Source organism: Mytilus edulis, chromosome 6 (assembly GCF_963676685.1).
Source record: "Mytilus edulis chromosome 6, xbMytEdul2.2, whole genome shotgun sequence".
Classification (NCBI taxonomy): domain Eukaryota; kingdom Metazoa; phylum Mollusca; class Bivalvia; order Mytilida; family Mytilidae; genus Mytilus; species Mytilus edulis.
This window is the reverse complement of record NC_092349.1, coordinates 27,404,519-27,420,675: the sequence shown is the minus strand read 5'-3', so window position 1 is coordinate 27,420,675 and position 16,157 is coordinate 27,404,519. Positions and strand designations below refer to the sequence as shown.

The 16,157-nt window shown below is 32.9% G+C and overlaps 1 protein-coding gene across 5 annotated transcripts in view; it reads left to right on the top strand.

The window, feature by feature from the left end:
* LOC139527469 (dynein axonemal heavy chain 10-like) overlaps positions 1 to 16,157 on the top strand; it is a 109,155-nt gene that overhangs the window by 51,370 nt on the left and 41,628 nt on the right. For all 5 annotated transcript variants that reach the window (XM_071322944.1, XM_071322947.1, XM_071322946.1 and 2 more), the window contains 12 exons: positions 293 to 427; positions 1,092 to 1,244; positions 2,072 to 2,407; positions 2,857 to 3,048; positions 7,516 to 7,634; positions 8,344 to 8,638; positions 9,329 to 9,586; positions 10,075 to 10,282; positions 11,959 to 12,236; positions 13,966 to 14,118; positions 14,634 to 14,959; positions 15,602 to 15,809. In XM_071322944.1, coding sequence (XP_071179045.1) covers positions 293 to 427; positions 1,092 to 1,244; positions 2,072 to 2,407; positions 2,857 to 3,048; positions 7,516 to 7,634; positions 8,344 to 8,638; positions 9,329 to 9,586; positions 10,075 to 10,282; positions 11,959 to 12,236; positions 13,966 to 14,118; positions 14,634 to 14,959; positions 15,602 to 15,809 — 2,661 coding nt within the window. The remainder of the gene's footprint in view (positions 1 to 292; positions 428 to 1,091; positions 1,245 to 2,071; positions 2,408 to 2,856; positions 3,049 to 7,515; positions 7,635 to 8,343; positions 8,639 to 9,328; positions 9,587 to 10,074; positions 10,283 to 11,958; positions 12,237 to 13,965; positions 14,119 to 14,633; positions 14,960 to 15,601; positions 15,810 to 16,157) is intronic.

Here is a 16,157-nt window from a genome sequence, read left to right as displayed (position 1 = left end):
ACAAAACGTTGACTTTAACAGTGCTAATTTGATTTAAAGGGGGGTTCGTCTGAACCCCCGGAACCCCCCCTGGCTACGGGTATGAGAACCCTTACAAATTTTTATACCTATGTAAAAGATAAAGTAGTATCAATAAGTCAGAATTTCATTTACAATTGATTATTCAACATTTTAAAATGCAAATAGTTTAATTAAAAAAGACATTGATTAAAAACTAAGCATTGTAGTAATTTTGCTCACAGAAAAACTTAAGTACTTTTATTAATGACATTTTATCAATGTATATTTGCAGGCTTTGTCAATGAATCTAGGTGGCGCCCCAGCTGGCCCAGCAGGTACAGGTAAAACTGAGACTGTCAAGGATCTGGCTAAAGCTTTAGGCTTACTCTGTGTTGTTACAAACTGTGGAGAGGGTATGGACTACAAGGTGAGACATTGAAAATGGAAGAAGTTTTCAGCAGACATTGAAGAAATGCTTATTATTCCATAGCAATATAATATTTCCCACAGAAAGTAACCAAAAGTTAGCTTGCAATAAATTCCAATATTGCACTAGTGCAATAAATCTTCAAAATTTATGACGTCATCAACGACAAAATCTTTGGTTTAAACCAATTTTTACTTTCAAATATTATATTGCTATACAATAAAAGGGTAATTACATGCATATTGGGGAATATTGTCCCTAGTAGAACATATATTGCACTCGCAAGATTGTGCAATATAAAATTCTACTCAGGACAATATTCTCCAATATCCATGCAATAACCCTATAACATTTTGACAAACATAGAAAATATACTTTTCACTTTACATCAATATATTATTGCTTTCTACAAAATACAAAATACTGATGAGGAGTATAATTTATGTGATCACCAAATTAGCAAAATGTTCATGTTAATAGTAACTAGATCTGTTAGTTCAAATCATTTTTAATAGAAATTGACAATTGTTTTTAGATAAAATACTTGACAGTATACAAGATATAAAACAATAAATTGACCATATACAATATATTATGCTGTGAAATTACAATTTTTGTAAGACTTAAAAGGATTTAATAAATAAAATTATTAACTATTTTTCAGGCTGTTGGTAAAATCTACTCTGGTCTGTGCCAGTGTGGTGCCTGGGGTTGTTTTGATGAGTTTAATCGTATTGACGTGTCTGTACTGTCTGTCATCTCTACACAGTTAAAAACCATTCAAAATGGTCTCATCATGAAACTGAAGAGGTTCCATGTAAGTAGTGTACACACTTAGTTTATAATGCATTAAATGTTTCATAGTATTGTGTATCATGACATGGTTGAAGTTATTTCTTTTCATGATATTTAGTATTATGACAATGCAGAGTATATTTCTTATGTCACTTTTATAGCATAACACACATTGAGTATCAGTAATTGTTATGTATTTTAATGGTTTCACATTTCATGCAGTGCATAGTTTAAGGTGGTACCTAACACTTTCACTAAAATTAATTTGGCTCATTTAATTTTCATAAAATTTAGACTAAGTATTTACTTTGACTATTTTACAAAAATATCAAAAATATCAAAAATTTTGAACCAACCATTTTATCAGAAAAATTACACTGGTTATATAGCAGTTTGACAAATACCAATTTTGATCATTGAGAAACTTAATGTTCCCTTTACAACACAACGTAATTAAAACGTTTAGCTGACTTTACAGAGTTATCACCCTGTAGTGTTAGGTACCACCTTAATAACTCAATACAGTATGCTGCAACTGCTAAATATCTGACAACACAGCAGGACTTTTCATTCTAAACTTTTTTGTGTTATTGTCAATATATCAGTAGTTATTTTGATAAAAAAGAATTTTAAAAAAAGAATGATTATTAGGTTGCAAATTAAATGGATAAGTTATCTTATACCAAGTATGAATATGATGGCCAATTTTATATTTCATCTTTGCTTTTCTATGATTAGGTAATATTTATTTCATTTATGAATTATTTTTCCTGTTGAATGTTCTTTTAAGTTTAGATTTTAACCCTCCTATTGATAACTTCTTGATATTTGATTATTTTGTTTAAATAGTTTGAAGGACAGGAGATTAGCCTTGATTTACGTGTGGGTATCTTCATCACTATGAACCCCGGATACGCTGGACGTACAGAATTACCAGAGTCGGTAAAAGCATTGTTCCGTCCTGTTGTTGTCATCGTACCCGATTTACAGCAAATCTGTGAAATCATGTTGTTCTCCGAAGGTTTCCTTCTAGCTAAGGTTCTGGCTAAGAAGATGACAGTGTTATACAAACTGGCTAAAGAACAATTGTCTAAACAGTACCATTATGATTTTGGTCTGAGAGCTTTGAAGTCTGTGCTTGTCATGGCTGGTGAATTAAAGAGAGGCTCTGCTGAACTCCCAGAGGTAAAGTATTCCAAGAGTAGTATAAGACCATTATTATTTTGGCCATGGACACAGGAATATTACAATGACATACATGAAAAACAGCATAATTTAAGGTTTTATCGGATTTCAAAAATGGTTTTTCAAACTATATGCATCCAACTATGAAAAGTAAAGTAGGAGTTTGAGGGCATTTTTTTTATTGGCACAACATGTATAAAACTAGTGGATTCTAAATATCTGATAGAAAGTTAAAAAAAAAAAAAGGAGCAAACATCTGAAGAATATTCTAAAAATATCAGCTTGTTGCATGTCCAAAATTCAAATAAAGACAAATAAACCATCAATATTTTGTACCTACAATGAAAAATGAAGAAAGAAAAAAAATACCAAAATAATATCTTCTGACTTTTTCCTTTTCTTTAAAATAAAAGAATTTGAATGATTAAGATTTATGTATTATTTTATAGGATGTAGTGTTGATGAGAGCTTTAAGAGACATGAACTTACCTAAGTTTGTGTTTGAGGATGTGCCACTATTCTTAGGATTGATTGGTGATCTGTTCCCTGGCTTAGACTGCCCACGTGTCAGATATCCTAACTTTAATGATGCTGTGGAGGCTGTCTTGGAGGACAATGGATACCAGTTATTACCAATACAGGTAACCAGTTTAAACTGTGCCCATATGCTGCAAATTTGTGTATTCAGGATTTGATTTGATATGCATTTAAAATCTAAGTGTTAGAGTGGGGTGCTCATATTCGCCGGGGACACAATTACGCCGTTTTATGATTTTAAGGTGTAAAAACTTCAAAGGATGGCTGAAATGGAAGGAATATGCCGTTTTTTTTTATATTTTTATAACAAATATGGTTATTTTTAAAATTTAAACAAAATTTCGGCACTTACTGCAAAGGACCAATAAACGGACTAGGATTTTCAGACAATTTCCTGAATGAAAAACATGAAAAACCATCACTTGGCGTCCGTCGTCGTCGTCGTCCGTCGTCGTTAACTTTTACAAAAATCTTCTCCTCTGAAACTACTGGGCCAAATTAAACCAAACTTGGCCACAATCATCATTGGGGTATCTAGTTTAAAAAATGTGTGGCGTGACCCGGCCAACCAACCAAGATGGCCACCATGGCTAAAAATAGAACATAGGGGTAAAATGCAGTTTTTGGCTTATAACTCAAAAACCAAAGCATTTAGAGCAAATCTGATATGAAATTGTTTATCTGCCCTCAAATTTTCAGATGAATCCGACAACCCTTATTGGGTTGCTGCCCCTGAACTGGTAATTTTAGGTAATTTTTGCTGTTTTTGGCTATTATCTTGAATATTATTATAGATAGAGATAAACTGTAAACAGCAATAATGTTCAGCAAAGTAAGATTTACAAATAAGTCAACATGACCAAAATGGTCAGTTGACCCCTTTAGGAGTTATTGACCTTTATAGTCAATTTTTAACCATTTTTCCTAAATCTTAGTAATCTTTTACAAAAATCTTCTCCTCTGAAACTACTGGGCCAAATTAATCCAAACTTGGCCACAATCATCTTTGGGATATCTAGTTTGAAAAATGTGTGGCGTGACCCGGTCAACCAACCAAGATGGCCGCCATGGCTAAAAATAGAACATAGGGGTAAAACAAGGGTCCGGAAACGGTCATATATGCCAGACATGACTGATTTGGAAACTCAAAAGTCCTAAATCATTTATTGGAATTTAGGTCAAATTTTATTTTTCAACAGAAATAATTTCGGTCATTTCGTTGAGATTGAGTTTCAAATCGCCATTTTAAACATATTTTTGTTTTGTTATCTATTTTATGTAATTAAACTGCCACTCCAGTAAAGTGTTATAATCCTGAGGGCCCTCTTGATAGCTATATTAATGCCTCGGGGAGCTATTGGCTAATGATCGCTAATCTCTTTACCTGTGTTTTTTTATTCACACCTGGCTATAAATCACAAGCTCCGAACTAATATTATCAAGAAATTAAAATTCCATACCAACTGTCTTCATTATTTAATTACTTTTCAGCTAAGACAATTGTCAATTATGATTTAAAATTAAATTAAAACTTGATTTAAATTACGTAGAACAAAGATTTTTTATACGCCCGTCAAAATTTTGACGGGACGTATTATGGTATACAAATGTCCGGTGTCCGTCCGTCCGTCTGTCTGTCCGGCGTAAACATGTCGCACCGTAACTTGAGAACGACTTATCTTAATTTCATGAAACTTAATATAGTTGTTCTTTATGATGGTCAAATGATCTGTATACTTTTTGGTGAAAATAAGATTTAAACTTTTTGAGTTACTGCACTTTGTAACTAAAACAGGGGTGTGTTTTTTTCACATGTCGCTCCGTATCTCAAAAACGATTCTTGATTATTGCTTAAAACTTTACATACTTCTTAGTTATATTAATCTTAATATCTGTATACTTTTTGGTGATGATTCAAAATTTCATTTTTGAGTTATTGAGTATTTTGTAAAAAAGGGGGAGGGTTTTTCACATGTCGCGCCGTATCTCAAAAACGATTTATGATTATGGCTTAAAACTTTACACACTTCTTTGTTATATTAATCTAAAGATCTGTATACTTTTTGGTGATGATTCAAAATTTCATTTTTGAGTTATTGAGTATTTTGTAAAAAAGGGGGAGGGGGTTTTTACATGTCGTGCTGTATCTCAAAAACGATTTATGATTATTGCTTAAAACTTAACACACTTTTTTTTTATATTAATCTAAAGATCTGTATACTTTTTGGTGATGACTCAAAATTTTATTTTTGAGTTATTGAGTATTTTGTAAAAAAGGGGAGGTTTTTTTTACATGTCACGCCGTATCTCAAAAACAATTTATGATTATTGCTTGAAACAGTACACACTTCTTTGTTATATTAATCTAAAGATCTGTATACTTTTTGGTTTGATTCAAAATTTTATTTTAGTGATATTTGTAAAAAAAAACAGGGGGGGGGGGGGGTTTCACATGTCCTGCCGTGTCTCAAAAGCAATAAATATTTATTGCTTAAAACTTTCTCAGAAACTATTTATGATTATTGCATAAAACTTCCACACAAGACGTCGGGCGTATCATGCGCTCATGGGGCAGCTGTTTATTTCACTGCTAACACACGTGCTTTGTTTACTATGATACGCATGCCTAAAATTCTCTTCCGCAGATTTGACACTAAATTGTAAATTTAAAATGATTTCTTGCTAAATAAAGCAAGTGCAACTATTTTCATTAATATTCTTACACTATTAAAGGTAAAATATTAAAAAAACGATGTTTTCCTGTGAATTTGATAAACAAAACTAATCCCGGGAATAAGTCCGGAATTGTTCGTTTTAGTATTGTCGCAGTACATCCGGTTTGAATTTCGACTTCAGAATCGAAAGAAACGTAAGCGATGACTGAAAAAAATACGATTTTGAGTCATTAAAGTCATTTTATTCTTAATCTGTTGCCTTCCCTTAATTGCTCTTGATCGATTTTAGGAAAATGGTAGGATAAATCATGAAGTAAACGCGATGCAACAGTTAAACAAGTTCGTTGATGCTACGAGTAGGAGCATACTCATGCAGTAATGAGATTTTGACAATCTGTTTTTGAAAAGGGGCACCAACTTTTAAGTTATATAAAAATGACCGAAATTAGGTGAAAAAATTTCCGGATCCTTGGGGTAAAATGCAGTTTTTGGCTTATAACTCAAAAACCAAAGCATTTAGAGCAAATCTGACATGCGGTAAAAGTGTTTATCAGGTCAAGATCTATCTGTCCTGAAATTTTCAGATGAATCGGACAACCTGTTGTTGGGTTGCTGCCCCTGAATTGATAATTTTAAGGAAATTTTGCTGTTTTTGGTTATTATCTTGAATATTATTATAGATAGAGATAAACTGTAAACGGCAATAATGTTCAGCAAAGTAAGATTTACAAATAAGTCAACATGACCAAAATGGTCAGTTGACCCCTGAAGGAGTTATTGCCCTTTATAGTCAATTTTTAACCATTTTTTCGTAAATCTTAGTCATCTTTTACAAAAATCTTCTTCTCTGAAACTACTGGGCCAAATTAAACTAAACTTAGCCACAGTCATCATTGGGGTAACTTGTTTAAAAAATGTGTGGCGTGACCTGGCCAATAAACCAAAATGGCTGCCACGGCTAATAATAGAACATAGGGGTAAAATGCAGTTTTTGGCTTATAACTAAAAAATCGAAGCATTAAGAGAAAATCTGACAGGGTTTAATTGTTTATCAGGTCAAGATCTGTCTGCCCTGATGTTTTCACATGGATCGGATAACCCGTTGTTAGGTTACTGTCCTGAATTGGTAATTTTAAGGAAATTTTGCCGTTTTTTGTTATTATCTTGAATATTATTATAGATAGAGAAAAACTGTATACAGCAATAACGTTCAGCAAAATAAGATCTACAAATAAGTTTACATGACCAAAATAGTCAATTGACCCCTTAAGGAGTTATTGCCCTTTAAAGTTAATTTTTAACATTTTTCATAAATTTTTGTTAATTTTTAGAAAATATTTTCCACTGTAATTACTGGGCCAAGTTCATTATAGATAGAGATAATTGTAGCAACAAGAATGTTCAGTAAAGTAAGATCTACAAACACATCACTATCACCAAAACACAATTATGTCATGAATTTATCCGTGTCCATTGTTTAATATGCACAAGACCAAGGTGAGCGACACAGGCTCTTTAGAGCCTCTAGTTTTTTAAAAGAAACACGTTTTCAAGCTAAGAATATTTTGCTTTTGATGTTATTTTCATATAGAAATATCAGTATACTTCAAAAACATAAATACCTAAACATAAAGTGCAGAATACATGGAAACTTGTGGCGAAAATGAGCACCCCACTCTACTGATTCTTTGACTTTGAAAATTTAAAGGCTAGTAGTAGATTTTTAAAGGTGTTTTAAAAAAAAAGATAGTTTTGAACCAACTTAAATATTTATATACTGATTTCTTTCATCAAACCAAGAAGTTGTAAACAAATATACATTTTTTTGCTCCAATTGTATTCAAATCAGCATTAAGAAATAGAAATATTTATTTTTACTTTGTATTGATTTGACAGGTTGACAAGGTTGTACAGTTGTACGAGACCATGATGACTCGTCACACCACCATGATTGTTGGGCCGACAGGAGGAGGAAAATCTGTTGTTATAAATACACTGGCACAGTCACAAACAAAGTAAGTTCATCAGGGGCCACACATCTTTCATTTGAACTTCGATATAACCAAAAAACATTTGCACTGGAGGCAAGACCATGAGGGAGTTATTAAATCAGTTATCTGTAAAGGACAACAACCCGACCGGAGAGCAGAAAACAGCTGAAAGCCACCAATGGGTCTTCAACACAGCAAGAAAATCCAACACAGAGGCGTGCTTAAGCTGGCGCCTAAACAAAAATGTGTACTAGTTCAGTGATAATGGACATCATACTAAACTTAAACCCAAAAATATATACTGTAAACCAACTTATTTTCGCGGATACATTATTTCGCGTTTTACCCTTTCTTGACCGCTTCGCGGATATTTAATTTCGCGATTTTCTGATTTACTTGATGAAGTTTAATAAGGAAAGATCCAAAGTTTACATATTCGCGACTATTTATATTCGCGTTATTTTTCTACTCGTGAAAGTCGCGAAAATAAATCGCTCGCGAAAATAAGTTGGTTTACAGTAAATGAACTAAAATTAAAAATCATACAAGACTTAAAAAGGCCATAAGCTCTTGACTTGGGACAGGCGCTAAAATGCTCAGGGTTAAACATGTTTTGTGAGATCTCAAACCTCCCTCTATACCTTTAACCAATGAATAAGATGATAAAATTATGTACATATTAAATGCCTGATAACTAGTGCCTCTGTTAATTATTTTTGTTATCTTGTTTTAGGTTAGGAACATCCACAAAACTCTTTGTAATTAATCCTAAGGACAGAAGTGTGATAGACCTGTATGGTATACTGGACCCAATCACCAGAGATTGGACTGATGGTCTGCTGTCAAACATCTTCAGAGAAATGAACAGACCCACAGACAAAAATGAAAGGAAGTACATCGTATATGATGGAGATGTTGATGCATTATGGGTAGAGAACATGAACTCTGTGATGGACGACAATAGGTTGATGACCTTAGCCAATGGTGAACGTATCAGGTTACAGAAACATTGTGCTATGTTGTTTGAGGTAAGATAATTCTTCAAGAAAAAGAGGGGGAACTTTCTAGGTAGGGGATTAGGGTTGAATATATAAGGTTTTGTCATGTTGTTAAAGCTAAAAAGATTCTTCCAAGAAAACAAAAATCAAAGATCCCAAAGGGTGATAAAGAATCGTTAATTGAAAAGAAAAAACTAACATCTGTACACAAAACTATGGATTGAGCAAAATATATTCTGTCCGTTCAATGGATTTTAAAATGTGCATGAAAATATGAATAAAGGAAAAAGGAAAAACAACAATCTTCTGAGCTGGGTCCAATAGAAATCCACCTTATGCAATTGCACATATACATGTACATGACTAAGACTTTGATTGACTTTGGAAGATTCAAATACGGAATAAAAGATGAATTTTATAGGTATAGGAAGATGTGGTATGAGTGCCAATGAGACAACTCTTTAGTATGTTTTGTAGGGTTTTTAGTATACCAACTCAATTTTCAAACAGTTGCAGACTTCGCATAGAGATTTTTTAACCAGAAATAAGTTACCAGATGTATTGATATTCATTTGCATACGAGTGATATCTATCCAAAGCAGCTAATCTTTTGACTGTTTAATTTTGAAGTGAAGTGCATTTGAGTTCACCTCCAACTAAAAATGATGTAAAATATTCACTAATAGCATAGTAGATATAAATTGACAATTTTGATTATAGGTATTTGATCTCCAGTATGCCTCTCCAGCTACAGTATCTAGATGTGGTATGGTTTACGTGGATCCAAAGAATCTTGGCTATGATCCATTCTGGTACAAATGGATAAACTCTCGACAGTCTAAGCTGGAGAAAGATGAGTTTCAAAGACTTTATGATAAATATGTACCCTGTCTGATCGACATGGTGGTTGAAGGTCTGGTGGATGGTCGACAGGGAGAAAAGATGAAGACAATCATACCACTCACAAATCTTAATATGGTAGGTCAAAAATCTATAACACTTTCATTGATAAATATGTACCCTGTCTGATCGACATGGTGGTTGAAGGTCTGGTTGACGGTCGACAGGGAGAAAAGATGAAGACAATATTACCCCTCACAAATCTTTAAAATATGGTAGGTCAAAGGTTATCAAGGCAATCTGTTGTTAAATACTGGCACCCTACTTCGATATTTATCATTACTAATTAGAAACAGTATGTAGTTTGTTGAGATTGATGTAAAGATTATAAGTTTTTATAACCATTTTGTGTTTCTGCTTCCCTTCATACCCTATATATTCATCCCTACCTCAACACATTATATGGACATTTTTGTGGTTAAGCTCTGTTAAGGTCCAGAGCATATCCCTTTTAAATCTTTGGGAAATTTTTGAAAAAATAAAATTATTTTATTTTTCTATCGATGTCATATTTTTTCTGCTATGAGACAGGAAACGTGTTGACATATTTTTGTTTTTGTATATAGGTTAGACAACTGAGTAAGATGTTAGATGCTCTTGTAACTAAGGAAGTGACCGAAGCTGACGAGCTGGAATGTTATTTCCTCGAGGCATTGTACTGGTCAATCGGCGCTGGACTACTGGAGGATGGTCGATTGAAGTTTGATGCACAAGTCAGAACCTTGGCCGCACTTCAACAGGTCAAAGATGAAGATAAAACTTATGCAGGAATGGGTAAGTCAGACCCCCTGCAGTTGTAAACATTTGAGTACTTGCACTTAAATATTGACCAATCAAAACACTGGATTTGGTGTTTCTAACACAAATTGTGTACTTCAAGTACTGATTAAAGTTTTTATGACCGAGAGCCCTTTTGAAATTAACATTGGTTTGACAATAGATATATTGTGCCCTTGAAGAGATTATATAATTAGTTCATTTTAATATAGTTAAACCTGGTTTAAAGGCAGCCTCCATAAAGTAAAAACCTGTAATTTCAGGTCTTTCTCTTCTTAATTCTCTGTAGCAGTAAATGTAGTATACATTTTTAATCTCAAATCAAATCAAAGGTCACTTCTCAAGGTCAGTCTTCTCTACTCCTGATTTTTGACTGAAGTATATGAGTGCCAAAGGTTCAACTCTCAAACCAAGTCATAATTTATTAACGTAAACCATTATAGGTCAAGGTAAGGCCTCCAACACAGAGCCTTGGCTCACACTGAACAGCAAGAAATATAAAGGGCCTCAAAATTACTAGTGTAAAACCATTCAAATGGGAAAACCAACGGCCTAATCTATATAAAAAACTATTTAGATTTTTGAATTGATCTATATTGTAGGTATATGTGTAATAAATTGACAACTGAAAGTTCAATAATGATGTATCTTACAGAAAATTTTAGAAAACTTATTTGCATATTGATGTGAATGTAGAATATGCATTGTTATTTTAGCTAAGAAACGCAGTAATAAGTATCTAGGTATGTTCGACACTCAATGTTCCAATATTTCACTTTTTTTTTAGTCCCAATATTTTTATCCAAACATTTTTGTTCCTCACATTTATGGAAAAGGAAAGAAAGATAAGACCACATATTGAATTATACTTGTATGTTTATTTCTAAACTGCTTTATTTTATTTTATTTTTTTCTAATTTATTGGTAATTTTTACATGGCCACAGAACCATAATTTCTCACATTGCAAATTTTGATTCATTTATTTTTGTATAAGGGATACACAGTTTGATATTTGCAGCATATTATATTGTTCTGGTTTAAATAGTACTTTTTTGTGAAGGCTTTAAAAGGTCATAAAAAATCAGAGCTTTTTGTACTTCAATATGAAAATAAGAAGATTTGGAATGATTGCGTTTGAGACAACTATCCGCAAGATACCAGATGACATAGAAGTTTGCAACTATATATTGGTCACTGTTAAAAATATTTTTATAAGTGTTTTCTCAGAACAGTTCACAGAATATGGCTAATTTTATAGAGATAAAAACCAAAAATGGTTTTAGTACAAAAAGAAATCAATTAGACAACGAAAAGTTTTCAGATGTATAAATGTAAAACATTAAGGCATATTCAGGGAACCAAGAAAGGATTCAACAACAAAAAATCACTGAAATCAATACAATATTATAGCTTAGATAGTCTTGTAACTCATGTTTTAAACATTAGCATACTGTAGATTCATTGTTATTCGTTAAATACCAATTTTCGTGGGTACAGGTGAACCATGAATTGTTCAAAGAAAGGCACATTTTCTATTAGAATGTCAACAGACTTGGCCAAACTACAAAATCAAAAATCCATGAAAAATGCAAGTTTTCCTCAATCTACGAAAATAGGTACCCGCAAAAAAAATAAATCCACAGTAATATGAATTTACAATTATTCCCACCAGGTGAACTGCCTACCACTCAGCCATCTTTGTTTGAGTACTTCTGGGATAGCGAACAGAAAAAATGGATGCCATGGGCACAGAAAGTACCAAAGTATATACATGATCCCGTCAAGAAGTACAACGAAATATTAGTACCCACCGTTGATACTGTCCGTACAACTTGGTTGTTAGAGCTGATGGTTGGAATCAAACAACCAGTTGTGTTAGTCGGTGAAACTGGAACATCTAAAACAGCAACAACAGCTAACTTCCTCAGAACGCTGGACTCGGAAACACACGTAAGTTTGATATTACCTTAAGTTGTTTTATTTATCATTAATTTTGAGAATTCTTGTCTGAAAGAAATTTTTTATGTAATGGACTTAAAGTAACATGTGAAATATAAGAGATAGGTTTTTATTTGAAAAGAGAAGACAAATAATTGATGCTCAGATGTATTACTTTATTTATTGAACAGGACTATATATGACAATAATTTTGTAGTCATTTGCTTATGACAAAATTTTGTATAGTAATTTGCTTATGACAAGAATTTTGTTAAGTAATTTGCTTATAACAAGAATTGTGTACAGTCATTTGCTTATGTTAAGAATTTTGTACTTTTTGCTTATGATAAGAATTTTGTATAGGTATTTGCTTATGACAAGAATTTTGTATAGGTATTTGCTAATGACAAGAATTTTGTATAGTCGTTATATTGGAAAAAAATTTTGTACAGTCATTTGCTTATGTTAAGAATTTTGTGCTTTTTGCTTATGATAAGAATTTCGTATAGGTATTTGCTTATTACAAGAATTTTGTATAGTCGTTTGCATATTTGACAAGAATTTTTGTATAGTCATTTGCTTATTTGACAAGAATTTTGTATAGTCATTTACATATTTGACCAGAACCTTGTATAGTCATTTGCCTATATGACAAGAATTTTGTATAGTCATTTGCATATTTGACCAGAACCTTGTATAGTCATTTGCCTTCATCATTTTTTAAACAGGAAATAATTGAAAAAGACAGTGACAAACTGATCTCAGGATATGTTAGTAATTTGTAGAGGGTATTCAGATTTTAGTTGGTCATGTGGTTGTGTAAAAAGGCTAAACTTTATTTGTTTGGTTATTATAGCTTAACCACTCATGTGAATTAAGAGTTGGTCTGTCACAGTAATACTTAATTTGATCCTTTTACTAGTACACAGCTAAGTAGATATAAGAAAATGTGGTACCAACCTTCACCCTTACCTGAAACAATTGTGTAACATTTCAACATATAAAGACACACTATAACATGCTATAACATATCAATTGAAATGACTTAACTCAATCAAAAGACATATAAACATAGCAACAAGTAAACATACATTGAACAACCATTTCATTCCAGAAAATTGTGCATCTTACATAATAATGCTATAAACCCCCATCAACTAGGTTGGAGTTATAAAAAGATCATGGTTTTTGTTGATAGGGTGGTAGTCTATGGCAACCAACCTATTGTTTTATTTTGGTCTACTTGATAATCTGTTAAAGTTAGATAAAAGCTGCATCTGGAGAAATGTAAAAATTTAGGTGGTGATATATTTTAAAAGTAGTATTGTAGTGGGAATAGAGGTATAGCTTAATTTTAGATAAATAATTATAGTTTTAATATAAAGATGAAGATGTTTGATACAATTTAATGTTAATAACGATCTACTGGATTCATTGTTATCCGTGGGATACCAATTTTATTTTTCGTGGATTTATGGGGTACAGGTAAATTTAGATATGAATAAGTTGATGCGAAAATGCACTTTAATCAACAAAAAAATACATTGAAAATAACTGTAGAAATCTAAGATATCAATCAAGATTTACAAAATAGTTTGCTAAATTAATCTTTTATAGAAAAAAATAAGGTAAACTGGTTCTATTTTTTTTAACATGATGAAAATGCCCAATAGGTTACTATTTAGAAATTGTTGAAAACAGGATCGTCAAAGTTTGTAAATATGACTGTTTATATTTGTAGTTGTTGTTGAACATGAACTTCTCCAGTAGGACCACATCACTGGATGTACAGCGTAACTTGGAGGCCAACGTTGAGAAAAGGACCAAAGACACATATGGTCCTCCCCCAGGCAGGAGACTACTTATCTTTATTGATGACATGAACATGCCGCAGGTAAACAAATATTACAAACACTTAGGGTCCTCCTCCAGGCAGGAGACTACTTATCTTTATTGATGACATGAACATGCCGCAGGTAAACAAATATTACAAACACTTAGGGTCCTCCTCCAGGCAGGTGACTACTTATCTTTATTGATGACATGAACATGCCTCAGGTAAACAAATATTAGAAACACTTTGGGTCCTCCCCCAGGCAGGTGACTATTTATCTTTATTGATGACATGAACATGCCTCAGGTAAACAAATATTAGAAACACTTTGGGTCCTCCCCCAGGCAGGTGATTATTTATCTTTATTGATGATATGAACATGCCTCAGGTAAACAAATAACAGTGATTTTTTTATCAACACCACAAATCACTCTCAATAATGAAACTGCAGAAAAAAAATTGATAGATATATTAAGCAATAGTTTCTACAAGAAAATTAGAACAAAGTTTACTTTTAAAATTTGTAAAATTATTTTTTGTTATATTTGTTAATTGTTCTGTTTTTTTCCCTACAGGTTGACACTTATGGAACACAGCAACCTATTGCTCTATTAAAACTTCTATTAGAACGGGGAGGTTGTTACGACAGAGGTAAAGATCTGAACTGGAAGAACATGAAGGATATCGGTTATATTGCTGCCATGGGTAAAGCTGGAGGTGGTCGTAACGAAACCGATCCAAGATTTGTGTCATTATTCTCCGTGTTTAACATGACATTCCCATCTGATGAGTCATTGTTTCTGATTTACAATTCCATTCTGGTCGGACATTTACAGCCATTTAGTAAAGATATTCAAGATCTAGCTAAAACAATCACCAACATGACAATGTCTCTATACAGGTATGTTTATTTGTGTCAGATTGAACACATGTGATGTTTTATTGACTACATAACATATAAGGGAGATAACTCTTTAAACATGAAAACAAAATTATTGGTAGTCTGGAAATAAGGCATTTTATTATCATGGTTTATACTGTCAAGGCAGACAACATATTTTTCTATTAAGATTTGATGTTTCAGTTTTGATCAGTTTTGAAATTAAATTGAGTTGAATTCTTGTTTTTCTCGCAAATTGGAATTTAAAATTTTTTCAACTTTTTAAAAAAGAATATTGGGCAATCCACAAAAATTTACACTGACAGTTAAAAGAGCTTACTCAGTATATCATCCACCACCCTGATCTTAAGAATCATTAACTTAGAATTGAGAATGGAAATTGGGAATTGAGAAATTCCCCACCTGGAGATGGGCCTCAGCTGGCCCCTAAATAAAAATGGGTACTAGTTCAGTGAAAATGGACATCATACTAAACTCCAAAACAAATAAATGAACTAAAATATATGGACAAATCATGTCATTTATTTCCTGTATTGTGAAGAATATGTTAACAAACTTGTGACAAATGATTTATTTTGCAGCACTATTGTATAGGATCTACAGTCCACACCATCCAAGTTTCATTATATCTTTATTTTGCAGCACTATCGTAAAGGATCTACCACCCACACCATCCAAGTTTCATTATATCTTTAACTTGAGAGATCTGTCAAGGATTTACCATGGTCTATCACTCACTACACCAGACAGATTCTCTAAACCTGAAATATTTGTAAGAGTGTGGAGAAATGAATGCTCTCGCGTTATCTGTGATAGATTGATCAACGAGGAGGATAAGACACACGTCACTGTAAGTTCACCTCTAAAATAGTTGCCACTTTGTTCTTTCTTCCCAGACAGGTTAACCTTTGTTTTATTGCCACCTTTTGAGCCAAATGAAACTTCGGTGTTAGGTGTTATGGTGGCCATGTATTGAAGTAGAAATTTATATAAAAAGCACTTACAATTTGGAAAAGATTGAAGAAAGCATTAAAAAGTGAAATGGCCTTTTTAGCTCACCTGGCCCGAAGGGCCAAGTGAGCTTTTCTCATCACTTGGCGTCCGGCGTCCGGCGTCGTCCGTCGTCGTCGTCCGTCGTCCTGCGTCCGTCGTCGTTAACTTTTACAAAAATCTTCTCCTCTGAAACTGCTGGGCCAAA